This window comes from Notothenia rossii (assembly GCF_949606895.1).
Source record: "Notothenia rossii genome assembly, chromosome: 9".
NCBI classification, from domain to species: domain Eukaryota; kingdom Metazoa; phylum Chordata; class Actinopteri; order Perciformes; family Nototheniidae; genus Notothenia; species Notothenia rossii.
The window spans coordinates 50716693-50741071 of NC_136907.1; the positions used below are offsets into that span (position 1 = coordinate 50716693).

The window sequence follows — 24379 nt, forward strand, 5'->3', positions numbered from 1 at the left end:
TGCGTGGAGGCTTGTTGTCGCGACATCGAGACGGGTAAAGCTGCACAGCTAATTGTTGATAAAAAGGAGACCGCTAGATCGTTTGGACAAAGAGAAAGGTACTTTAATGCAGAATGGTACAAAAACCGAGAGTGGCTAATTCTTTGTAAAACCACTAAACGGGCCTTCTGTGAAATTTGCAGATTTGCTGCTGTCAAACGGCTGGTAACTTTCTCAAAATGTGGAGATGACAGTTTTGTAAATACCGGATGTAATAACTGGAAAAAGTGCCCAAGCCTCCTGGACAGCCACGAAAAGTCCAATGTTCACAGAGTGTGTTAAAAAAAAGTGTGCTTTCTTCAGTCAAACACCAGTCAACATCCAGCTTGTCCAACAGGAGCGTATTGAGCAGGAAAAAAGAAGAGATGGGATGATGGAGCAGCTGCGCTGTCTGCAGTTTCTAACCCGACAGGGCCTAGCAATCAGGGGGCATGAGGATAAGGAGAGCAATTTCAAAAGGCTAGTAGAACTCGTAGCTGATAAAAACCCCACTCTGAGAAGCTTCATGCTCACCGGGAAATATGCATCACACGAGACAATCAATGAACTCATAAACCAAATGTATCGGGAATCTCTCACCACTTTATTAACAGAAATTAAAAACAATGCAGAACATTATGCAGTTATTGTGGATGAAACTCGCGATTGCTCCGGGCATGAACAATTGTCTCTGACTGTACGATGGGTATCAGCTGATTATGTTGTCCATGAAGACTTCATAGGAATGTATGACTGTCCTAAGACTGACGCATTATCACTAACGCTTACTATTAAGGACATGTTACTGAGATGCGGCCTGGACATTGGTGACATGAGAGGGCAAACCTACGATGGCACATCTGTTCTACAGGGACAAATGTCAGGTGTGGCCAAACGTTTTAAAGACATCAATCCCAAAGCAATCTCAATGCATTGCACTAATCACAGCTTAAACCTCATACTCCAGGAAGCTGCTTCAAAGTGCAACATGGTACGTGGTGCCTTCAGTTTAGTTCACGACATACATGAGGTCATCAACAACTCACCAAAACGACTTGCCATCTTTAATACCATTAGGGATGCTGCAGCTGCTGCCTCTCCTACTGTCAGTGGCCTCACACCGCTCTGCCCCACTCGCTGGACAGCCAGAGGCAGTGCAATAAAATCCCTGCTTGCGAATTATGAAGCCGTCTACGACACGTTGGATGAAATAATCCGAATGGGGGGGAACACAGAAGCAAGCAAGAAGGCACCAGGGCTGCAGGCATTGATGACTCAATTTAGTGTGTTCTTCGGATTGAAAATGTGTCTTACACTGTTTTCTTCTGCGGAAGAGGTGGCTCGGGTGCTCCAGTCCAAAGACCTCTCAGCAGAGACAGTTAAGTCAGCAGTGCAGATTCTCCAGACACACTACACAAACCTGAGGTCCACAGAGGCATTCCACAGCATCTTTGAAGAGGCCCAAAGAACGAACATGAGCGACCTGGTCCAGGCCCCGGCTCTTCCTCCAAGGCGGCGCGCTCCACGCCGTTATGATGATGGGGATGCGTCTCATCAGTGGGAAAATCCAGAGGACTACTTCAGGAGCCAGTTTTTTGAGGGAGTTGACCTGCTCACTTCTGAGCTGACTCGCAGGTTTAACCAACCCACTCTGCAGCTGCTGATGAGTATGGAGCAGGTACTCCTCACAGCAGTAAACAGTCCCCCTGGTTTCGGCAGCATCAACATCCCCCAAAATCTGGTCGACATGTACACAGGTCATATTGACATGGAACGGCTGTCCACCCAGTTGTCACTGTTTCCAGCAGTTTTGCAGGCACACAACAGTAGTTCCGCCGCTGAAAGACCCATCATGCAGGTGACAAAGGTGTCCACAATCACCGACATGCTGGCGGCACAGGGACGAGGCACGCAATCCCTCTTCAGTGAAGTGGATAAACTTCTACGGCTGTATTTGACTGTGCCAATGTCAAATGCAACAGCTGAGCGGAGCTTCTCCAGCCTCCGTCGGTTGAAGACGTTCCTCCGTTTAACAATGTCCGAGCGCCGCTTAAATCACCTTCTCTTCCTCCACATCCACAAAGATTTGACCGACGGCCTGGACCTCAAAAAAGTGCTCCGGAGCTTCTGCTTTGCCAGTGAGCGAAGGGAGGTTTACTTTGGCAAAATCTAGGAAGATTGTGTAGATTTAGCCACGTGGAAATGTTCTTTAGCTTTAGCCTAATGTCGGACATTTGTTTGAAGGGTGCTCCGCCTCCACCCTCACCTGTGATTGGACATTTGAGTCATGTGATTTTGATTACATGACATCACAGCTTGTGTTAGGTGTTATTAACCAATAGTTTCATTGGAAGACCTATTTTATTATACAGTTAATATTACGCCCCAGCCAGGCCAGTTCGAGTGGCTCTTCGTCCTTTTCGTAACTGTATTACAACTATTGTTCATCGGTTGAATAAATAATTTATGTCAATTTCTTGAATTTCTTTAAATAAGTTTCATGAATTGCATTACCTCCTGTAGCCAGAGAGGCGGAGTGATTACCACTCCGCCCTGGCGGAGGCACTGGCGGACTGATTACCACTGTAGATTTAGCATTTCTTTCACATACACACACACACACTTTTTGGCCCCCCCACTTCTGAAATGAATCCGGCGCCGCTGCTCGACATCTATAGTTGTAGTGTTAAATCCGTAGGTTTCGGTTTGCACCACTCCATGTCATTTCGCTACTCAATTCACCTCTTTAGGAAATCGTATATTAGCCACATGCTAAATGCTAAGCGTAGATGAAGGATTTTCAGAATAAAAGCTTAACTGCTTGTGCACAAGAATTTCTGGTTTTTCAGTATAAAAGAGCGTTTAAACTGACGGTATGTTTAAGCTACATTATACCATCAAAACATTGATTTTAATTTCTAACAGTCCCTCCTTACACACCTAAAAGGTGTGTATAATACTGAAATCAATGAGTTCTTCATCTGAACTTCGCATAGTACATATCTCATATTACAAACATACAATCTAAATGGAATGGTTCAATAGGCTTAACATTACAAAAATACAAAATAAATTATTTGCCTGGTTCAAACCTAAAAGTTGTCCCTTGTGTATAACTTCTAGTGTTTGCATTCAATATCATTCTTCAAAATAGCAGCAATGGCTTGGTATCAGAACATTTCTTCCTCCCTCCTTTCACAGAAACCGTTCTCATACCACGCTCAGTGTTAAGGCACTTGTTTTTACAAAGTGAAAAGAAACAAACCATTTTAGAATAGCAATGATTTATACAACATGAAATCTACCATATTAGAATAGTATAAAATAATAAAGTCAAATAAAATGGACTATCTTAGAATAGTGTGAAATTAATTGGAATAATAAAAATATTAAAAATATACTATCTTGGAATAGTATGAAGTAAATTGAAATGGATTCACTCCATTTTAATTTTGCTCACTTCTTCACATGATTTCATCATTTAAAGAATCACATCGGCTGGACATTCTTTGATCAATCTCATCTCCGAACATCCATATCATTTAAACTAACTCATCATTGTCATCCACATCTGTATACGGGGTGGGTCGTCTTGTTCTGCTAGCATTTGTAACTGTCTCCTCCTGAGAAATGTACCCTCCCTCCTTTCATACCATTAAAGGTATGAAAGTAATATGTTCTCTAGAAGGGGCCGTTGTACGTTCTACTCTGGGGTACGGCATTCTAGACAGTCATTTCTGGAAGAAGATTTTGGTCAGTTACAACAGTTGTAGAGTTTCATCACTTAAAAGTTCCTACTCAGTACCTTTGGGTGGTCTGTTCTAATGCAGTGATAAAGTCCCTGAAATGGTGTGAAAACTTGTGGAATATCAATAACTCATTATACTAATTTATTTTCAATTCTGGTCTACTTAAATAGCTATGCTAACCCCTTTTACAGTGTGTGGAACCTTGGGTGCCCGAGCATGTGATAATTACTCCCTCCTTTAACAAGGATTTTAAAAACAGAAGTCATTTCATTAATGGTTTGTAGTTTAATTCAGGAATTTACATTAATGGCAGATATGTTTCTCCTTTAAATAACATCTCTAAATGTCAGGTCATCTGGTGAATGGATGACCTTTAGGAGCTGGTGGCGCTTGTCTTTTAAAACTCATACTCTGGTGCCGTGCGCTCCCTCTGAAGCTGTAAGTAAGATTTAAAACATCTGCAGGGTGGGTTGAGCGACCCCTTCTCCCTAAACGATGTTTGTTGTAACAAATATGCACCATCACAATGAGTGCTCCAAGGCCCTGCATGTATTGCTCCCAACTACATTAGTTTTAAAAAAATTAAACTTTGCTATCGCTCTTTGCCCAGTGTCATTTTAAAACTCTACATCTTGGACGAAAAACAACTGTTATTTCCACCTTAATCTTCCCTCCTGAGGTAATAACCATGCTACAATGGAGAAATCAATACTCTAGATTGGAATACTATCTTTGGCTTGGTACTAGCTCTACCTTTAACATTTTCCATACAAATAAAGATTTGTCTGCTTTTATAGAGTGGTTACTAAAACCATCCCTTTAAACTGTAGGTCTATACTGTAACAAATTAAATCTTCCCCAAATTCACACATGAATAAAAAACTCTTAAAGAATAATTTGTTCATATGATGAAAAGATTGAATAATATGTTCTACCCTCAGTGTGTTTTTAGGGTTATTTAATAGTTTCCTCTTTTTTCTTTATAAATTCACCAATTGATTAATTCATGGCTAATAAATCTTTTTCTTTACGTATTTCTCGTTGTTGAATAAGTGTGTTTATGTGTAAACTCACAAACTCCCGTTTTCCTTCTCTCCCCCTCTGGTTGTCAAGCCACGACCCCCTCACATTCTGCCGGACCATGCCAACTCCTCCGTTCTTTCCTCTCCTCCGTCCACCTTCTCCTCAGTCCATCTGCTCTTGGATCCTTCCGCTGTAACTCTTTTCAGTGTCCCATCTGCTTTGCATTTCATCTCCTCCTTTACAGTCTCTACTGGTTGCTTGGAGGGCGTATTCCGCTCTCATGTCCCACACTCTGCTCTTGTGCCCAAATCTTGTGGCTCAGCTTGGAACTTCATGTCCTGTGGGGGACCGATGAGAGTGTGCCTTTTTATGTCACCTGGTTTTGGTTCTTGGTGCCTCAGGTGGAGATAGTTCTGGATGCAGCGTTGGAGTTGTTGGTTCAGCTCTGGTTCTCTGTCTGTTCGATGGAGGAGGAGGAGTCTTCCGTGGTGAGGTCTTTTGTCTGCTTGGACGATGGGGTCGTAGCGTTCTGACAGGTGGAGAGAGATAGAGAGAGAGATCTCGGGACGCATTATCTATAGTTAATTCTAACACACTGAGGTAAAATAAATCCAACCTTTTCCACTCTATTTTCCTAATCTTACTATCCATCTTAGTTGTTAAATGTCATCTAAACACAATTCATGTCTACTAATAATTTTACCATATCCCTAAACATTGCCTTCACCCACTGTAACATGTTTATTCCAATTAACTCTTTCAGGAAACCATTTTCTTCTATAAATTTAAATACCTACATGTTTCAAGCACCACATATTTCACACACTATAAAAGAACGTCTCCATATTTTCTCCATCACTTTAAATCTCACTGTTATTTAGAACCGTAGTAACTTTTGTGACTGGACATATCTGCAATGTCGCCACTATCTGCTCGGGAATTTTGTTCATAGAGTTTGTACGTACAAAGCTGTACTTGTGGGTTAGTAGCCTGTGTCTAACAATCATTTTCAATAATTGTGCTCAGGTCACCGATCGGTTGTTCATAGCTTAACAGGGGGTGTTTCTGGTACGGACTAAAACATGGATCCAGTGTATTTAGAGATTCCCCTAATCTGTAAATCCCCATCGCTTACATATCCCAATCACTTAAACCCATCTCATCATTTGATACAAGAACTGCATATAAGGGGGTGAATCATCTTGATTATAACCGCCTCTTATTTGGGACCGAGTATTTCTAACTCCTCCTCTTGTTGCTCAGCTGATCTTTTGGCTCTGGGGATAAGTGAAAGTCTCTGAAACCCAGCTGGAGTCTTGTTAGTGATGTGGGCATTCTATGAGTGAACTAATGGATCCATGTCTTACATGATATTGTACTCCCCTTCCAACCAGAAAGGTGCCAAGTGTAATGAGCACAATCAACAATGCTATTCTGACTCTTATCCCTAGGGGAACCCACAATTGGTTTGGCTTTGTTCTTGTCATCATCTCTATTTTATCCCTGGTTGTGTCCGTTACAGAATTTAAATAATGAGTACAAAAATAACATAACAAATTGGACTCTTTTTACAGATGTAAAACAAAAAATAGGTTTTCACATTAATGTACAATCTATAAAAATCTATAGACAATTTGTCTTTTGAGCTGTTTCTATCTTTATCTTATTTTTATTTATTGTTTTTTTTCCAGCTCTGCCAAATCAGTCCTAACTCCCAATAATGTTCTGGAAGTTGCCAGTGAAGGATGACAATGTGTGAGGTGGTGTCAATTTGCTCCTTTTTCTTTACCTTTAAACCGGAGCGCGTTTGAAGTTCGTTACAACTTTTCACGCTTCCGTCCACCAGGGATCAGCCCACTGTCTTTTGTGAACTTTCACCCTCACCCAATCACCTGGCCGAACAGGAGTCTTTTCTGATGTCTCGTCTGGTATCTCTGTAGTTTTCCTAGCCTGCTGTGTAGACAAAACTTGCATAATATTACTCAGAGTTCTGACATATTCATCCACTTCTATTTGTCTAATATCTAAAACTGGACCACTCCCTCCTTGGAGAAGGCCCGAGCTTCGGCATACCTCTTGTTGACTACATGTTATTATTTATTAACTACAACGTCACTGAAATCAACATATCTGTATAATCATGACACTCCCTCCTTTGAGCATAAAATGCTAAATTAATATTGCAATGATTACCCTATTCTGAACAGGACATGTAAAACCCATAACGTTGCATTAAATAAATATAACTTCTCCGTGTACCCACAAGGGGTACAAAAATATCGTATGATTTATGGTTTTCTGATGGTATAAATGCATATTCACTAAACAAATCAGCAATTAGCACTTCTAATAGTTTACTTCTTTCCATAATGGCTTTTGTAATGGTATTATGCATCATCGTTGCTGCGAAAAACAATACCCCTGGTGTCGCTAATGCGTCTCAATAATTCTAGGATTAGAGGATTGGTTGACACTGCTTTACTAACATATGATAAAATAATATTTCTCCAAACTGGAGGGAAAATATGAACTATTCTCACAGAGAGTGACCTGCATGAAGGGCTGGTGCCCCTCACTCAAATGAGATATTGCCTTACGCACAACACTATAAATCAGTAAAGTTACTCAAGAATAAATAAATAAAGACTGATTCTTGAAACTGTTGTAAAAACCCTACAACTTCTTCATCCAAGCTCTCAATCAGTGTTATGTTATTTAATCTGCAGCTCACGCCTTAAAACAGATACTTCAGACCGATTATAAAAAACAGTACCCCTTGACCGTCAGGCTTCAATGGGTAGGGTGTCCCATGCACCTTCATTGCGGACAGCGGAACCCTTGACCGTCAGGCTTCTACGGGCAGGGCGGCCTTCATAGACCACGTGATCAACAACAATGGCCGACCTTCTTGTTATTCTCGGTGGAAAATGCCTATTTTAAGGTTTATTTGGCCATTAAAATGCGTTTTGATGTCATTTTATGCAATTAATATGAGTTGTTATTTCTGATTATTTGTGCATTAGATGTAAATGATGTTTAGTTTGCTAGTTATTACGAAGATTACTTCATGAATGTGTTGCTAAGGTGGTTGCTATGGACGCTGCAACAGCTCCCCGTTCTCAGCTGAAGCGTATGGTGCGAGACGTCATTGCTCTTTATATATAGTTTATACAAAATGAAAAAATTGTCATTTTTATACTCTGTGATAGTTCTCGGCGACAGTTAGCAAAAATAATAGGTTTATAGGCATTTCTTTCTCTTATGTGAAGTTGAGATGATGCATGCTGGGTACTGAATTATGCGCGACGATGTTTTCGGCACACACTTGTGACGTCATCTATGCGCGACGATCCTTCCAGCAGGATTATGGCTAGAAAGGATTTTATGTAAATGTGACGTTACGTTCTCGTTGTAACTCTCGTTGGAGCGGCTCGGAAACACATCTACAGCAGTAACATGATGCAACATACACATTAATGCAGCAGGATAATAGTAAAACACTGAAAGGGAACATTTTATTTCACTAGGAGCTATCTTGGGACTTTTACTGCGACAACGTTGACTTGCCTGTGAATACAAATAAACCATAGTGTTGGTGATCTACAGTGATGTCATTCTTCTTTGAACAGCAAGACCGCTAACACCCTATTTCAACAATCACACTCCCTGTCATTGACATAATTAATAGATAGTTTAGCTTCTCACGATCATTTGCTGTGGCCCACTGATGTTAACGATCGTAACTGAAAGGCTGCCTGCCAAACGTAAACATTCAGCCACGTGACTTGCAAACTCTCGTGAGAGTTTTACACAAGACGGATCCTTTCTATCCATAACCTTCCAGCAGGTAAGAAACACCGTGAACATGTGCCTGAACTCGAGAAAATCTTTCAATATTTAGCACAAACAGCCTTATGTTGGACCAATAAGACATTGTTGGAACATTTACAAGTGCAGGGTAGTCGTCTTTTTGCCTGTAAATAATTTTAAGACATTCAAAAAAGTATAACTTGCTGCATCAAACGTGCAGAATGCTAGCTAGCTGCTACTAGCTATTCGCTAGCACAGAAGGTGCTTCTAAGTTTAACTTTATTTAAGAGGTGGCAAACGACTGACACCTATTATTGCATGAAATAATATTTGTTTAGGAATGTAGTTATTATGTGTCAGTTATGTGTTTTCAATGGGGTTAGAGTTGATTAAATGAATGACACAACAATAAAAACAATTAAATAATCATAAAAGTTCAGAAATATTCCTTCATGTTCATGACACTAATGCCAAGCCCCTTACATATTAGGTGACCTTTATTTTTCAGATATGATCTTACAGGTTACAGTCATAGGGAATTGTATGGTTTCCATTAATAATGTATTTCCAGTAACCTATGTTACCATAGCTCCAAACTGTCTTTTTGTAATCATGCTATGTTGCTGTTGTTAATTATTTGATAAGATAAACGCCAATGTAAGGTGTTCAATTCCTAATTGTTGTTTCTTCTCACAACAGATTCTTCTGAGTTCTAAGTGAAAGCCAAACACCGTTATAAACTATAGCATCAATCCAAAGGCACTTTTAAGAGCCACGTCCCCGTTGTTTCCGTGTCCTTGCTGTTGTGAAATTGTCCTATCACTGTTGCTGTCTGTGTATCTCTGTCTGTGTACCTGTGTATGTGTGTTATCTGTCATCTTTCTGTTGTTAGTCCATTTCTGTGTTTTTGTTTTTCTAACCATGAGTGATTCAGAGCAGTGTTTCCCATACATTGATTTATTTGTGGCGGTCCGCCACAATTAAATATCGTCCACCACAAATGGATCTCATAAAAAAAAGAAAAGATTATAATATATATTTTTTTTTTTGGTAGTCTAATCTAATGGATAGTGAGGTGGGCTGATGATCGGAAGGTTGCGACTTCAAATCCTGCCTGGAACACCACTACTAGTGTGCCCTTGAGTAAGGCACTTAGCCCTCGGTTACTCCAGGGAGAATGTCCCTGTAATTGGTCATTGTAAGTCGCTTTGGAATAAGGCGTCTGCTAAATGCCTGAATTGTAAATGATATTTTTGGGAGAATAAACCCCACATATCCTCAACTCTGGTGTGTTTCACTCATTAACAAAGCAACACAGAGCAACAAGATCGCTGTCTACAGTAGCCATGAACTCACAAGAATTGCAGGAGATGAGATGGAAAGCCTTGATTAATTGATTTGTGAGCTTCAGGATGAGGAAGTAGCAGCACCAGTCCAGACAACTGAACCAACCATAAGGTGGACAAAGAGAGACATCGATGGAAACATAATATATTCCAGGCCAAGATCAAGCAGGAACCAGTCAAATCAGGGTCAGTATTGTTTATTATTGAAGATGTTTAGGAAATCTAGATTATTTAGTCACCGGTGAGTTTATCAGATAAAGGAATACATGTATACCTTGATGTTTAGGGGATACAGCATCAAACTAAAACCAACGATAACAAAGATATGACTGCTTGTGCATTGTGCAGTTACGGGTAACAGGGACAATTTAATTTGAATCTTGTTGATTTGTTTTTGGTACAGTTGGTCCTAGTCGGAGAAATGATCCTCCCTTGGATGCGCCTGACATTAGCCATGAGTTGGCCTTTGCTCCAGAGACTGTTGGTATATATTTTGTGTCTACGTAAGCCCTAAACAGAATATTTATATATTTGTATGTTATACTGAATTGGAAATGTAAATATAATGTTTGTAATCATAATATATTCATTTTGTAATAATAATAATGAGCAAAGCTGTTACACCTCTCAAAGCCACAGCCACTCAGAACACTTTGATATTTTATAAAATAATACTGATTTATTATTCTATCTTTTTTAACAGTGTTTTCTACGAGATCTCCAGCACTCATTGAGCGATACCTCAGAGGATGACCAGGACGCATCAGCCCGAACTGCTCCTCTCAAGGCTTCCTTGGATTGGGGAACTAGAAAAAGTCTGTTTTCAGAACGGTGGAAGACAGAGAGGCCCCGTCTGGTGAACAACACAGTGGAACAAGAAGATGTGGCAAACCGCATCTGCCAACAGTGTGGGAGCAACCCAGCTGCTGTTCAGTGCCGTGACTGTCGACCAAGCCCCTTCTTCTGCGCTGAATGTGATGTAGGCATGCACACCAGACATGTCCTACACAACAGAGATGCCATGATAGCGGGATTCTTCCAGCCACTGCCTCCATCAACTGTTGTTGTGGATAAAGCCCTTTCCAGTTGTGATAAGTCCTAGTTAGTGAATGTACAATATATATCATATTTTTGGACTCAGCTCTTTTATTTGACAATTTATTCAATGCATTTTTGTTTCTTATTTCTTTATTATGCATGTATCTAGTACAGGGGTTCCCAAACTTTTTCAGCATGAGACCCAAAACAGAAATGTTGTGGTCCTATGGGACCCAAGCTAAAAAAATGTCATGATTTTCCATAATATGTACATTTATAAACAAAGAATGCAACACACCATGAATTTAAAATGTAAATGAAAATATTTATTTAATTATAAAAGTGCATCGCAGCAATTAGGTTTCTCACCATAACAACCTTCCCTTTGAGCTTGCCCAGAAAAAATAAGGATCAAAGCAGAAAGACGAAACATGGGAAGTGCAGTCAAGTATATACAGTACAAATTTCAATTATACAATTATCAAAAGTGCAATATTAAGTTTGTCGCTAGCTCAAACACTATGTACACACCATTTTAAACTATTTTAAATGAACAAAGAACAAACATGTTGTAAACAGAAAGGGACAAAACACTAACTGAAGTGCAGTCAAGTGTATACAGTTAATCACAGGTGAAACCAAATTTAAATTATCAGAAGTGCAACATTAAGTTTGTCACTAGATCAAAAACTATGTACACACATTTTTTAAACACTTTTAAATGAACAGAGCTGTTTTAAAACACTCTGAGAGACAAAGAAACTCCAACACTTGGCAACTGATTAGCATTTTTTTTGTGGAGGCTGACTTGATAAAATGCCCTCAGTGCCCCTCTGTTCCCTTTGAATGCCTGAAAATAACAGAAGATATTATCATTAACATTGCTGGGTTATTGGGTGATTTTTAATACCAGCCGGCGTACGCTGTATACCCAATGTGGACCTGGCAACCGCATTTATAGCGCATTACATGACATGTTACTAGTTATACGCTTTTATCTAAAGCGACTACATACTCAATACTGTGGGGAATTCCCACAGAGGGATTTTGACAGGGTTGTTGCACAAAAGATCCAAGCGCGCACAGAAGAAATCTGAGAGCAGACATTTCACGAGCGCACAGAAACAGCCTGAGTGCAAGGAGAAGGTTTTAAACTGGAACACAGGAAACCTGTAAGCAGAAATATATCTGAGTGCAAGCGTACAGTTTGAGCAGAAGCAGAGCAAATCTAAGCGCAAGCAGGCACTATTTGAGTGTGAGGACAGGGTTTGAGGGAGATAAATACATATTCTGAACGTGAAATCAATAAGGTATGCTCTCAAATTTAAAAACCACGCTCTTGAATAAAGATAGGGAATAACCCCCATATGTATTCCTATGTGCATCACACTGCAGCAGTCACGTCCGTGCGGCTGATACTTTCTCTCGCTTTGCTTCTCATACTGCTGGCGGGCCGCTCCGGGGCTCAGTCTGCATTTCATCCAACTTTGCATTAACGAAACAATTTCACAACAGACCCTGACAAACTCACAAAAACACAAAACAAATGATTAAAATGAGTGACTTACTTTTCCGCCGTCAGAACACTGCTTCTTGAAAGACTCTTCTTTGCAGATGAAAAATCCTTCGATTTGTCCCTGCAGAGGATGTTTTGTTTGGAGATGCCGGTCCAATTTATTCATTTTCAAGCTTTCGTTACTGAGCACCTCTCCACATAAAACACACTGAGGCCGCTCCTCTCCATTTCTAACAGCTTTTGTGAAGCCAATGTTTAAAAACTCCTCTTTGTATCTTCTTTTTGCCATCATGTACGATCGGGATTAATCAACAGACAATAAACAGACAGCGCTAAAACTTTCGCGGGGGACGCGTCAGAGCTGATACAAATACAATCTTTTATTTTTAGTTTATTTGTATTTAGAAAATTAAATCATTCAATATACAATGCTATATTGCATAATTTCATTTTCAAAATAAAAAATAAAATACAAAAATTATAAAAAAATTGTATTTGCAACGCAGCCATCAGCTCTGACGCTGTGTGTGTGTAGCAATGCATTTAACTGGCGACCCAATCGAAACGGGTCCGCGACCCATTTGGAAAAGGCTGATCTAGTACATTGAGCTCAATGTCAGTAAGCTTCCTGAGCATCTCTTCAGTACTTAAAGCGTCTTTGAGTTTTGAAAAGCGCTATAAAAATACAATTTATTATTATTAGTACTTTTGCAGGATTGTACTTCATGGCTATTGAGCCTTTATTGAATTTACTCACATTTAGGCTCATGCTCTTTAAGTGCTTTGATACATCTGTGTCACATTTTCTAAGTCGATACAAATGATCTCATTTCACTTGAACAATCTTTTTTAGTTTGACTTGTGCCTGTGGAAATGCCTGCAGAAATCTGTAGTTGTTCGCCAGTTTCATTGAGGGTCAACCCAGGAAAGACTGTTGCTGTGGTGACAATTAATGGTAAAAATGCAAAGAATTTTCCTTTTTTTAAACGATGTCTCGTTTCTGTTAAGTATTATTATTTGATGACGCCCTTAGTCTGTGTACTACGGTAGCAGTCGCACTGTTATTCTGTTCTTGTATGAAGGTACGTCCTAATGTGACGTCACTACGTTGACTGTTGTCAGTCTGTGAATAAACTTACCGGAGACATGCTGAAGAGAATACCGAGTCTGATTTACTTATTGTTCATACGCGATTCATGTGCACCCAAGCTTAACAGGTTATGGGCCCAGGCAGAGTTGGACACAAACCGACTTGGAGATAAGTGAGTTAGATTATCGGAAGAAGTGTTACGCGACGTATTACGCGTTAGCCAATTAAGCTAACAAGCTAGCTTAGCAAGTGAAGTATATTAGCAAGCTAGTAGCCCTCGCGGTAAAGTTGGCGCGCAAAAATGGCAAGCAGAGCAACAGGTCTCCTGGCACCGCTCTTATTCAAAGGATGTGAAGATAAGTATGACCTTTGGGAAACAAGATTCCTAGGCTGCTTACATACTCTGAGGCTAAAAGAGACTATCTTACATGAGCCCACCGGTGCTGATCAAGAACAGCTAGATGCAGATAGAAGGAAGAATGCTGATTGCTATGCTGAGCTAATAAGGCTGATAGATGATAAGAGCCTGTCGCTAATAAGACATGAGGCCGCAGATGACGGCAGGAAGGCTCTGAAAATACTGAAAGAACATTATTCAGGGAAAAGCAAGCCGAGGATAATAAACTTATACACGTCGTTAACGAGGCTGCACATGGCAGACAACGAGAGTGTTACCGACTACATGATAAGGGCAGAGAACGTGATTACAGCCCTGAGAGATGCAGACGAGACCATGAGTGATGGACTGACCATAGCCATGATACTAAATGGGTTACCAGACTCCTTCAAGCCATTCGCCGTCCATGTAACACAGAACGAAGATAACGTTACGTTCACAGACTTTAGAAGAAGATTAAGGGTCTATGAAGAGTCGGAGAAAATGAACACAGCAGAATCCACAGATAATGTGATGAAAACATGTGCAAGGCAAGGCCGAGGCACCAAGACGCACGCTAGCAACAGAAGAGATGAAGATGCCAATGTGACGTGCTACAAGTGTGGAATAAAAGGACACATATCAAGAAAATGTTTTCGAAAAGTGTGGTGCGGTTACTGCAAAAGGAATACACACGATGAATCACTCTGTAAGAAAAAGGGGGGAGAAGATGGTGCCAGAAAAGTCGCAGAGGAACAGAATGGCGACCAAGACCATCTCTTCAAGGCCAAGCACACAAAGAGCAGGAAACCACCAGACAACGTGAAGATGAAAGGCATCATGGTGGACGCAGGAGCGACATCCCACATCGTGAACGACATCGGAAAGTTTAAAAGCTTCGACGATTCATTCCAGCCCGAGTCTCATTCAGTGGAGTTAGCTGACGGGACCAAGTGCAATGGAACAGCACAGAGAAGAGGAACGGCGGTGATATGTCTATTAGACGACGCCGGACGACAACACAGAGCACAGCTACGGGATGCACTGTACATGCCCTCATACCCACATGACATCTTTTCGGTGGCAAGAGCAACAAACGGAGGGGCGACAATCACCTTCAAGAAAGGGGACAGTCACATGGTTACCAAAGACGGCAGCAGGTTTGACATCCATGAAAGTGTAAATTTGTATTACTTACCAACTGTTGAGGGGAATGTTGACCAATGTAAAGGGTGTCACGACATGCAAACTTGGCATGAAATTTTGGGTCATTGCAATTACGAAGATGTACAAAATTTACAAGGTGTAGTGAAAGGCATGGAGATAAGAGGAAGTGCAGTCAAACCAGCTCAGTTGTGTGAAGTGTGTACACAGGGCAAGTTCACCCAAACGAGAAATAAGGAGCCAGACAAAAAGGCTAAGATGCCCTTAGAACTAGTCCACACAGACTTAGCCGGTCCCATGACAACACCAAGCATAGAAGGGCACAGATATACACAGTCTTTTACAGACGACTACTCTGGTACTATTTTTGTGTATTTTCTAAGGTCCAAGAGTTATACAGTGCAGGCCACAGAAAGGTTCTTAGCAGACATAGCACCTTACGGAGAAGTTAAGTGTATCCGTTCAGATAACGGCACTGAGTTTACAAGCCGAGACTTCCAGGCACTGTTAACCAAAAATAGGATTAGACACGAGACGTCTGCACCCTATTCACCCCACCAAAATGGTACAGCAGAGAGAGGTTGGCGAACTCTCTATGATATGGGCAGATGCTTACTGATAGAAAGCAAGTTACCAAATAAACTATGGAACTACGCCATACAGACAGCAGCTTATGTAAGGAACAGGTGTTACAGTAGGCGCACAAAGAAAACGCCATACGAGCTGTTCACAGGCAAAGAACCAAATATATCCAAACTTCAGAAATTTGGGTCAGTGTGTTTTGCTTACAAACAAGAGAAGGGAAAGCTCGACCCTAGGTGTGAGCAAGGTGTTTTCATAGGCTATGATAAAAATAGCCCAGCTTACCTGGTGTATTATCCAGACACAGAGAGGGTCCAAAAGCACAGATTGGTAAAATTCACAACAAAGGGGGATAAAGAAAAGGAAACACAAACACCAGAGTCATACAATGAATATGGTGATAGTGATGTACATCCCAGGGTCAAGGACAGCGATGAAAATGTTGTTGATGAATGTGATGTGGGAAATGTGCCAGGTCAAGATACTCAAAGTGGTGCTTCTGGGACTTTACCTGAACAGACTGAACGTACACAGCCGGGTAAAGTCACCGAGACTCCAAACAGAAAAAACCCACCCAGAACCAGGAGGAGACCAGCTCACCTACAGGAGTTTGAGACTGACGATACGGAGGACAAACTGCAAACATGCATGGATTTTTGTTACAGAGCAGTATGCGACATTCCTCAAACCTTCCAGGACGCCATAGCGTCACCCAAATCAAGGCAGTGGAAAAATGCCATGAACGAGGAGATGAGATCACTGGAGGAGAACGAGACCTTCAACCTCACCCAATTGCCACCAGGCAAACGGGCAGTGGGGGGTAGATGGGTCTACGCACTCAAGAGTGACATTGATGGGTCAGACAAGTACAAGGCGCGATTTGTAGCTAAAGGCTACAGTCAGAAACCAGGAATCGACTATGATGAGACATTCTCACCCACAGCTGATATGACAAGTGTAAGAGTACTCATGCAAAAGGCAGCACAGGAGAACTTAATCTTACACCAAATGGATGTTAAAACAGCCTATTTACATGCACCCATTGATTGTGAAATATATATGACACAACCAGAAGGTTATGAGAAACAGTCAAAAACAGGTGAAGAGTTAGTATGCAAGTTGCACAAATCTCTCTATGGTTTAAAGCAGTCAGGCAGAAACTGGAATGCTATGTTACATACATGTTTGACTGAAAATGGTTTTGTACAAAACCCCGCTGATCACTGTGTGTATACAAGAGAAAAGCACAGCGAAAAGGTAATCCTAATAATATGGGTTGACGATCTCATTATAGCAGCCAGCAACGAGGGTGTATTGGAAAGTGTAAAGGGGATGCTCACTGAAAGGTTCAAAATGAAAAACCTGGGAAAGTTGAAATATTTCTTAGTTATAGATTTTGAGCAAACAGAAGGTCAAGTCAAAATGTCTCAAAAGAGATATGTGAGCAAAATACTGGAGAGATTTGAAATGCAGGATTGCAAGTCCAGAGACACACCATGTGAGCCAAAACTAGAATACACAGCAGACGCTGAAAACATTAAAGAGCCAAGAAAGTACAGGGAGGCAGTAGGAAGTTTAATCTACTTGTCCACATGCACTCGACCAGATATATGTTTTGTGGTCAGTAAACTATCTCAGCACTTTGCTGAACCAACTGAAGAGCACTGGAACACAGTAAAACATGTGTTCAGATACCTTAAAGGTACAGCAGAACAGGGGTTATGCTTTAAGAGAAATGACACAGATAGACTAGGTCTGAGAGTGTACAGTGATGCTGACTGGGCATCAGACGTAACAGACAGACGTAGTACATCAGGATATTGTGCCAGTCTCAGTGAAGGAAGCTCCTTGATCTCATGGAAGGCAAGGAAACAACCTACGGTTGCACTATCTACCTGCGAGGCAGAGTACATGGCCTTAGCATCAGCCATACAGGAATACATCTACTTAGAACAATTACTCAGAGGTATAGACAAATACAAATATGCACAAACAAAGGTGTACGAAGACAACCAAGGTACTATAGCACTAGCCAGAAACCCAGTAAGCTAAGAGCGAGTGGGGGTGTTAAGTATTATTATTTGATGACGCCCTTAGTCTGTGTACTACGGTAGCAGTCGCACTGTTATTCTGTTCTTGTATGAAGGTACGTCCTAATGTGACGTCACTACGTTGACTGTTGTCAGTCTGTGAATAAACTTACCGGAGACATGCTGAAGAGAATACCGAGTCTGATTTACTTATTGTTCATACGCGATTCATGTGCACCCAAGCTTAACAGTTTCAATAGATGTGTATGTGACATATTTACATTTACATATTACTTTTGTCTACATTTTAAACAAGAGGGGATGTGTTTTTTTTCTAGGAAGACATGATCTTAGCATGCCTGAGTTAAGTTGTGACGCATGTCATGCTACTTGGGCTGCTGGAGTGGACAATCTCATCCGGAGTGGATACTGGCCTGCTACACTGCAATTTGCCACAATATATAACACGGATGTCTTTCATTCATTCGAAGAAATGAAGATGGCAGCGCCAGGACTGTCCTACCAAGCACTTTTAAGAATGCTTGATCAGAGAACTTTGCGCGTTGGCCGTGTGAGTATTCAAATGATTTATCCCACAGTATTGTTCATCCGTTTGTTTTGTGGATTTAAAAGCTGTGTGCTACTGGTAATGATTATTCGCTGCTGACTTATTTGTTTTGAAATAGGCTGGAAAGATCTCAGCAGACAGCTTTCATAAAAGTTTTTTTGAGTGGGAAGCTGTGCGGTTTGAGGTGGACAACATCGTTAAGGAGGAGCGCTTCATCTGTCCTGCCTGCAGCCCGGATATGCTTGCAGTTTCAGTGGATGGAAACCGCAAGCATTACCGGTTCAAGAATCCAGCTGGGTACAAAACATTTGTATATTTGTATTGTTTTTATTAACAAGTACACTTCACTCTTTAAGTGCCCCAATTCATCTTACACTCTAAGATACTCTAACCTTTTTGTATTTAGATCTGAGGAACAGGCCATCTTTGAAGGGGTCCATATCCAAGGATGAAGATGTAGCAAGATTTGTGGTCTACATTCACAGCACGACCAAACATGTAAAATTAAAGAGTACAATTATTATATTAACAAAAATATGAATAACTAACTATATACACTATAAACCTCAACTGAAGAGTTGGTTTAGGTTAGTCTTTCGATCAATTTCATAAACCATTATCCATATGTTAGGTTCCTGGAAGAGGCGTTTGTGGAGGGGAGTGGTCAGCAGCCAGAGAGACCTCCAAAAGATCCACCAGCAAGTTAGACGAGGATGGCCTGGAGCTTGCGGTGTGTCGCCATGGAGTGCTGCTCTCTGCACTGAATATGTACAGGGGAGAAATCTTTGCCTATCCCTTGTACTTGAAAGAAAAGCTGGCCAGCAGGAATATAACTTTTTTTTGTATGGATGTTACATGTAAATATTGGCCCTACCTTCAAAAAGTTACAAAGAGCTGCCCAGAGCTCCAGCACCTTCTCCAGATGAGGCCCTTCCTCTCGGTATTTCATGCCAAAGCCCATGATTTCAAATGCGAGGTGAGGAAGCATCACGTGAAAGAATCTATTTTTTTCAGCTTTTTTTGTTGATGTTTTACTTTATTTATTTACCAGGTGAAATGGAGTGGGGCGTATCAGGATGGGGCTGGCTTAACACTTGGGGAGGAAGTTGAACAGTGCAATGCCTTCCTCTCAAGGATTGCAGTAACAACAAAACACATGTCCAAAGCAGGTGAGATGACCAAATACTCAACTAGTTTGATCATAGGTAAATTAGTTGGGGGTGTAGTAACATCATATTTTCTGTCTTTTCAGGACGCACAGACATGCTGACTACTGGCCATGCGCTGGAACCAGCAGAAAATCAACAATTTGGACACCTCACTGTCCCATCGATATCAGAAGGTGATGACATAAAAAATATCTTTTAAGATACTTTTCTGTGTTAGCATTACTCAAAGCTGTGGCCTGAACCTTTGTTTCTTGTTATCTGTGGTTGTTTGACATTGTAGGCCACCAAAGCTCTGCAAAGCCAGATGCAGGCTCTGGAGACCATGAAAGCCCAATTGGCAGTGACTGAGAGCCAACTGGAAGACTGGGTTAATAATGATGTAAAGGAGTGGGCAGAAGGTGAGGAAATTATTACTGGTTCCGCGGAAATGTCTAAGTGATCACGTCTTTCCAGCTCAAAATGATCAATACAAGTGGATGATAATTATAACTGTTTTTTCTATTTATCTTAATGCAGATTGCCATCTAACTGATATTTATAAAGAAATCAAACGTACAGCTTCGCTATTAACATAATTAAATTTATCGTTGGAAATGCTGTTCAAATGTAACTACAAATTAAATAAGAATAGTACAATATTAATTTATCCCAATTAGGCTATATCTTACTGTAGTTCAAATTGTAATTAAGCTATGTGCCTAGACTGGTTATGTTGAAGCTATTTAATAAGTGTTTTAATATGATGTTGTATTAAACCACATACTTCTTTCTAAGCAACAACAAAAACCACTACCAATGATGCTGATGACCTGGCTAGCAGAATCGAGATCCTGGTTGCAAGTATAAAGAGACGCTCTCAGCGTCCTTATAAAGATACAGACGGCAACAAAGCTTGTGCCAGGATCCGGTGCAAGATCAGGAAGGAGAAGGAGATCCTGACCTCGGTTGTAGAGAGTTACAACAAAATGGTTCCAAGTACAGAAACTCTTTGCTTGGAGAACATTCTGTCGGAGGAGGAGAACGCTTGGCCATGGCAGCTACCACACAGTGTTATGTACACAAGTCTGTATATAAGTCTGTATAAGTCTGACATAGTTTTTACATAATTGTGTCTGTTCCATAAATGCAATCCAGACTCTGTCGATTTAAAGACCAAGAAAAGGGCATTTGACATTGTCAATGCAATAAGGAGGCTTCAAGAGGAGAAGAAGATTGTTCTCATTGAGATGGACCACCATTGGAGAGCTCTTCAAACCTGTGGTGATGGCCTGAAAGAGCTGTCCTGCCTGCTTTCCAGTGAGACAATGCAAAGTATGTATTTAGATTATAAATGTCATAAACAGAAAAACATTATTCAGGGTTCGTACGGGTGCTTGAAATCCTTGAAAATGCTTGAAATTTGACGTGGTGTTTTCAAGGTTGGGAAAGTGCTTGACACACGTAAAAAAAAAAGTGCTTGTCACACGTAACACAAACACTTGCAGGTCGCGCGCTATGCGATTGAGGGATAATAATAATTGCAGGGGACAATCATTTCAGAGGAGCGTACATATGTTATGTGCGTTACAGTCGCCATTCTGTAGTGTTCAGAGGATGAAGCACTCACTTGTAATTCAACCCAGTCTCACAGCATTTCGTGTTATAGTCACGAAATATAATCTATTGATTCGACACAGAGTGATTTTGAAAGCAATGTATTTCTACTGGTAGTATGTTTCGTGCCTAAACCAAATGTGACTTGCTCTATCGAAATCTGTCACATTGACCCGAAGACACATTTTCGTTTGTATTACTGGTCTGGTGGAAGCTCGCGAGTGTGTGTGTTTGTGTATTTTTGCGTTTGTGTACCGGGGAAACACTCACAAGAAACACCGGCTGTTGTTATGCTTGCTGTGATGTTACATTAGTCCGTTCTCTGCTTGTAATTATGCCGTCACAAGCTTCAAAGTTGTATTTATCATCTGAATTTGCTGAAACAAGTTTAGTATTCTGAAAGCCAATACTTTGTTTATTTGAAAACGGATGAAAACAAACTGTCTTTTATATAAAATTGAAGTATTATACAAGTAAAACTACATTTTGCTTTAATCCATGTAATTGTAGAATGAACACAGTCTTCCTTTGAATATGTATTTGTCAGGTGTCTTCAGTAGTCAAAATTACCTACAAATCATTGTACACATTTGTATTATTTTCCACTTGTTACCATTGTGAGTCTATTTTTATGCAGCTCTGCGTGATTTTGTGGCTACAATTCACTACCAGAGGTGGAATAAGTACTCAGATCTTGTACTTAGTAAAAGTAGAAGTACCAGAGTGTAGAAATACTCTGTCACAGTAAAAGTCCTGCATTCAAAATGTTCCTCAAGTAAAAGTAGAAAAGTATTCTCATCAAAATATAGTGAAAGTAGCGACAGTAAAAGTAGTCATTGTGCAGATTGGTCCATTTCAGATTTTATAATGATTGATCATGAAAGTGTTCTCAAAGCTGGTAAAGGTGCAGCTGGTTTGAATGACTTTGTATACTGCAGGGTAGCTTGTGGATTTACTCCAGGTGGAACTAAAGTCTGATTTAACACTTGATTATATTTCACATCATTCATCCACATCTGTAAAGTAACTAAAGGTGTTAAATACATGTAGTGGAGTAAAAGTACACCATTTACCTCTGACTTATGTTTACTGCCAACCTAAAAGTACCTCAAAAATAGTAATCAATAATGTATTGAAAAGTTATTTGGCTGATTGTTTTATATTGGCTCAGCCAGGTTATATGGGATGCCCAGTCTACGTACAGATCACTAATTTTGAAATATTAAACTTAGTTTTCTTTTCTTTAATTTTTCATCCTCGTGTAGAAGGCTATCACGAAACACACATTTGCTTGTTTATAGCATAAAGAACATCTGATTTAATGTTAGGTAGGGAAATAATCATTTGAGTATGTGTATATAAATATGTAATTTACAACAGCTGTAAGATGCTTGAAAAGCTGGAAAATGCACCTTGAAAATGCTTGAAAAGTGCTTGAATTTGACTTTGGAAAAGGTGTAAGAACCCTGATTATTACAATTATGTTATTCCAACACTGGCTTTATCTTATTGTGTTTTACTTTTAAGATTTGCCCTGGGTCCTAAGTGAAGAGGGGTTGAGAGGTCTGCAGAGCACCATCCTCAGAAAGCGGCAGAACATCACAGAGGAAATTGCAAGCGAGAGCCTGTTACCTTCAAGTTTTGTCTGGAGCAGAAAACATGAATTTCTTGCACAGGGCTTCAGCTGATGACTATGACAGTGACTCTGATTCTGACATGGATTAGAAATTGACCCCTTCATATGGGCGATTATGAATATGCTTCTTCAACCCTCCCGGCCCTATCCCTGTGGGGCCCCCTTCCTGCACTCAGGATCTAAACAGCAAAATTACTGCTATGGAACCAAACAGCTTTCTGAGATCAACTATTTCCCAGGATCCAAAATGCTCATCCAACTGTAACCATCATAATCAGTCATCATAAAGGCTCAGAAGAACACTCCTGACACATCTTCAAACATTGTGAATAGCCTCTTAAAACACCACTTCATTTGATTATAGATTACATTTTTAAGGTTAAATGCACATATTTGTTTTTTAAATACACAAATCATAATGCCTGTCAATATAAATCCTGCATACTGTATATAATGTATATAGACATTTATTTGCTTCATACATACTGTACATAATCATGTACTCCATATCCATTCAATCTGTAAATCCTTGTTACAAGTTGTTATGTTAAGAATTAATGTAAACACTCAAACTTGTATTGTGTTGTTTGTAACATTTAGAATGTATAGATATAATTAGGATTTATTCAGTTATATAAATACAAAAAATTATATATAGGCCTAAGTTATATCTATTTCTGTATATTATACTGAGAGCAATGAAAAAGCAATATTTCTATCTGTACACATAATTTGTAAATAAAGTTGATTGTTGCAACCGAGTCTCGCATCACATGTTTGATAGGTTTGTCGGGCTTTAGTACAAAAACAAATAAGTTATTTATTGTTTGATTTCGCTAGTTTTGGATGGCAGAAAGTCATTCAATCATGATAGTCAACCACCTGCTATAAAATATATAATCTTGGTAACACTTTATATTAAGGTACACAAATTAACCATCAAATAGTTGTTAACTAACATGCATATTAGCAGTATATTGGCTCCTTATTAGTCATTATAACAACGTATTAATGCCTTATTCTACATGACAGTATTCTACAAGTAATAAGCCATTAGTTGAGAGTTTTTCCTCAATAACCCTCTAATTAGTGCTGATTTATTGCAAGAAAGGAAGTTGTTGTACATGACTTTTGGTCTTAATATGCTAGAATTCTTGCTAGCGTTAGCATACAGGCTAGTGCATGCTTATTGCACAGCTAGCATTAGCTATATTTACCTTGTTTACACTTAGCGGTCGTATTAATCTGTGTATGTAACACTTGCATGTATGAGATCATTAAGTGCCTTGTAACTTCTTTTTGTATAGTTTCACTCCGTTTCAATGTCAGTGGACTGCAAATAAATCAATAAAGGAGCATGGCTGCTCATTCCCTGGCTCTCAAAAGAGATTGGCTGGCTGTTTAATCTATGTTCACACTGAGACAGTACAACACATAGAGAGATAAACTCTCAACTAATGGCTTATTACTTGTAGAATACGGTCATGTAGAATAAGGCATTAATAAGTGTTTTATAATGACTAATAAAGAGCCAATATACTGCTAATATGCATGTTAATTAACAAGTGAATTTGGTGAATTTGTGTACCAGAAAAGTGTTACCAGAATATTTGGTTGTTGGGTTATGTAAATAGATTTACGTCCCCCCTGCTATTTCTTTGGCGTCCCCTA

At 40.0% G+C, this 24379-nt stretch overlaps 1 protein-coding gene across 3 annotated transcripts; it reads left to right on the plus strand.

Annotated features, from left to right (window-relative positions):
* Window positions 1–8154: 8154 nt before the first annotated feature.
* LOC307019710 (uncharacterized protein) lies at window positions 8155–23267 on the plus strand. Of its 3 annotated transcripts, none has more exons than XM_079650770.1 (13): window positions 8155–8637; window positions 10012–10132; window positions 10350–10430; window positions 10650–13455; window positions 18081–18313; window positions 18429–18607; window positions 18717–18808; window positions 18942–19286; window positions 19362–19479; window positions 19563–19652; window positions 19760–19877; window positions 20254–20790; window positions 22600–23267. In XM_079650770.1, the coding sequence occupies exons 6-11, from the start codon at window positions 18568–18570 to the stop codon at window positions 19825–19827; spliced, it is 753 nt and encodes a 250-aa protein (XP_079506896.1). In that variant the 5' UTR covers window positions 8155–8637; window positions 10012–10132; window positions 10350–10430; window positions 10650–13455; window positions 18081–18313; window positions 18429–18567; the 3' UTR covers window positions 19828–19877; window positions 20254–20790; window positions 22600–23267. The 3 variants fall into 3 exon arrangements, with proteins under 3 accessions (XP_079506896.1, XP_079506897.1, XP_079506895.1); XM_079650771.1 differs by lacking the exon at window positions 8155–8637 and adding an exon at window positions 8646–9798; XM_079650769.1 differs by lacking the exon at window positions 8155–8637 and having other exon boundaries at window positions 8646–10132.
* The last annotated feature ends 1112 nt before the right edge of the window (window positions 23268–24379 follow it).

Bases quoted from the DNA above. Each gene is read 5' to 3' on its own strand.
- LOC307019710 (XM_079650770.1), top strand. From the start codon at position 18,568: ATGGAAACCGCAAGCATTACCGGTTCAAGAATCCAGCTGG. The intron at 18,608-18,716 runs GTACAAAACATT...TTTTGTATTTAG, and splicing joins CGGTTCAAGAATCCAGCTGG to ATCTGAGGAACAGGCCATCT. The intron at 19,287-19,361 runs GTGAGGAAGCAT...TTTATTTACCAG, and splicing joins CCCATGATTTCAAATGCGAG to GTGAAATGGAGTGGGGCGTA.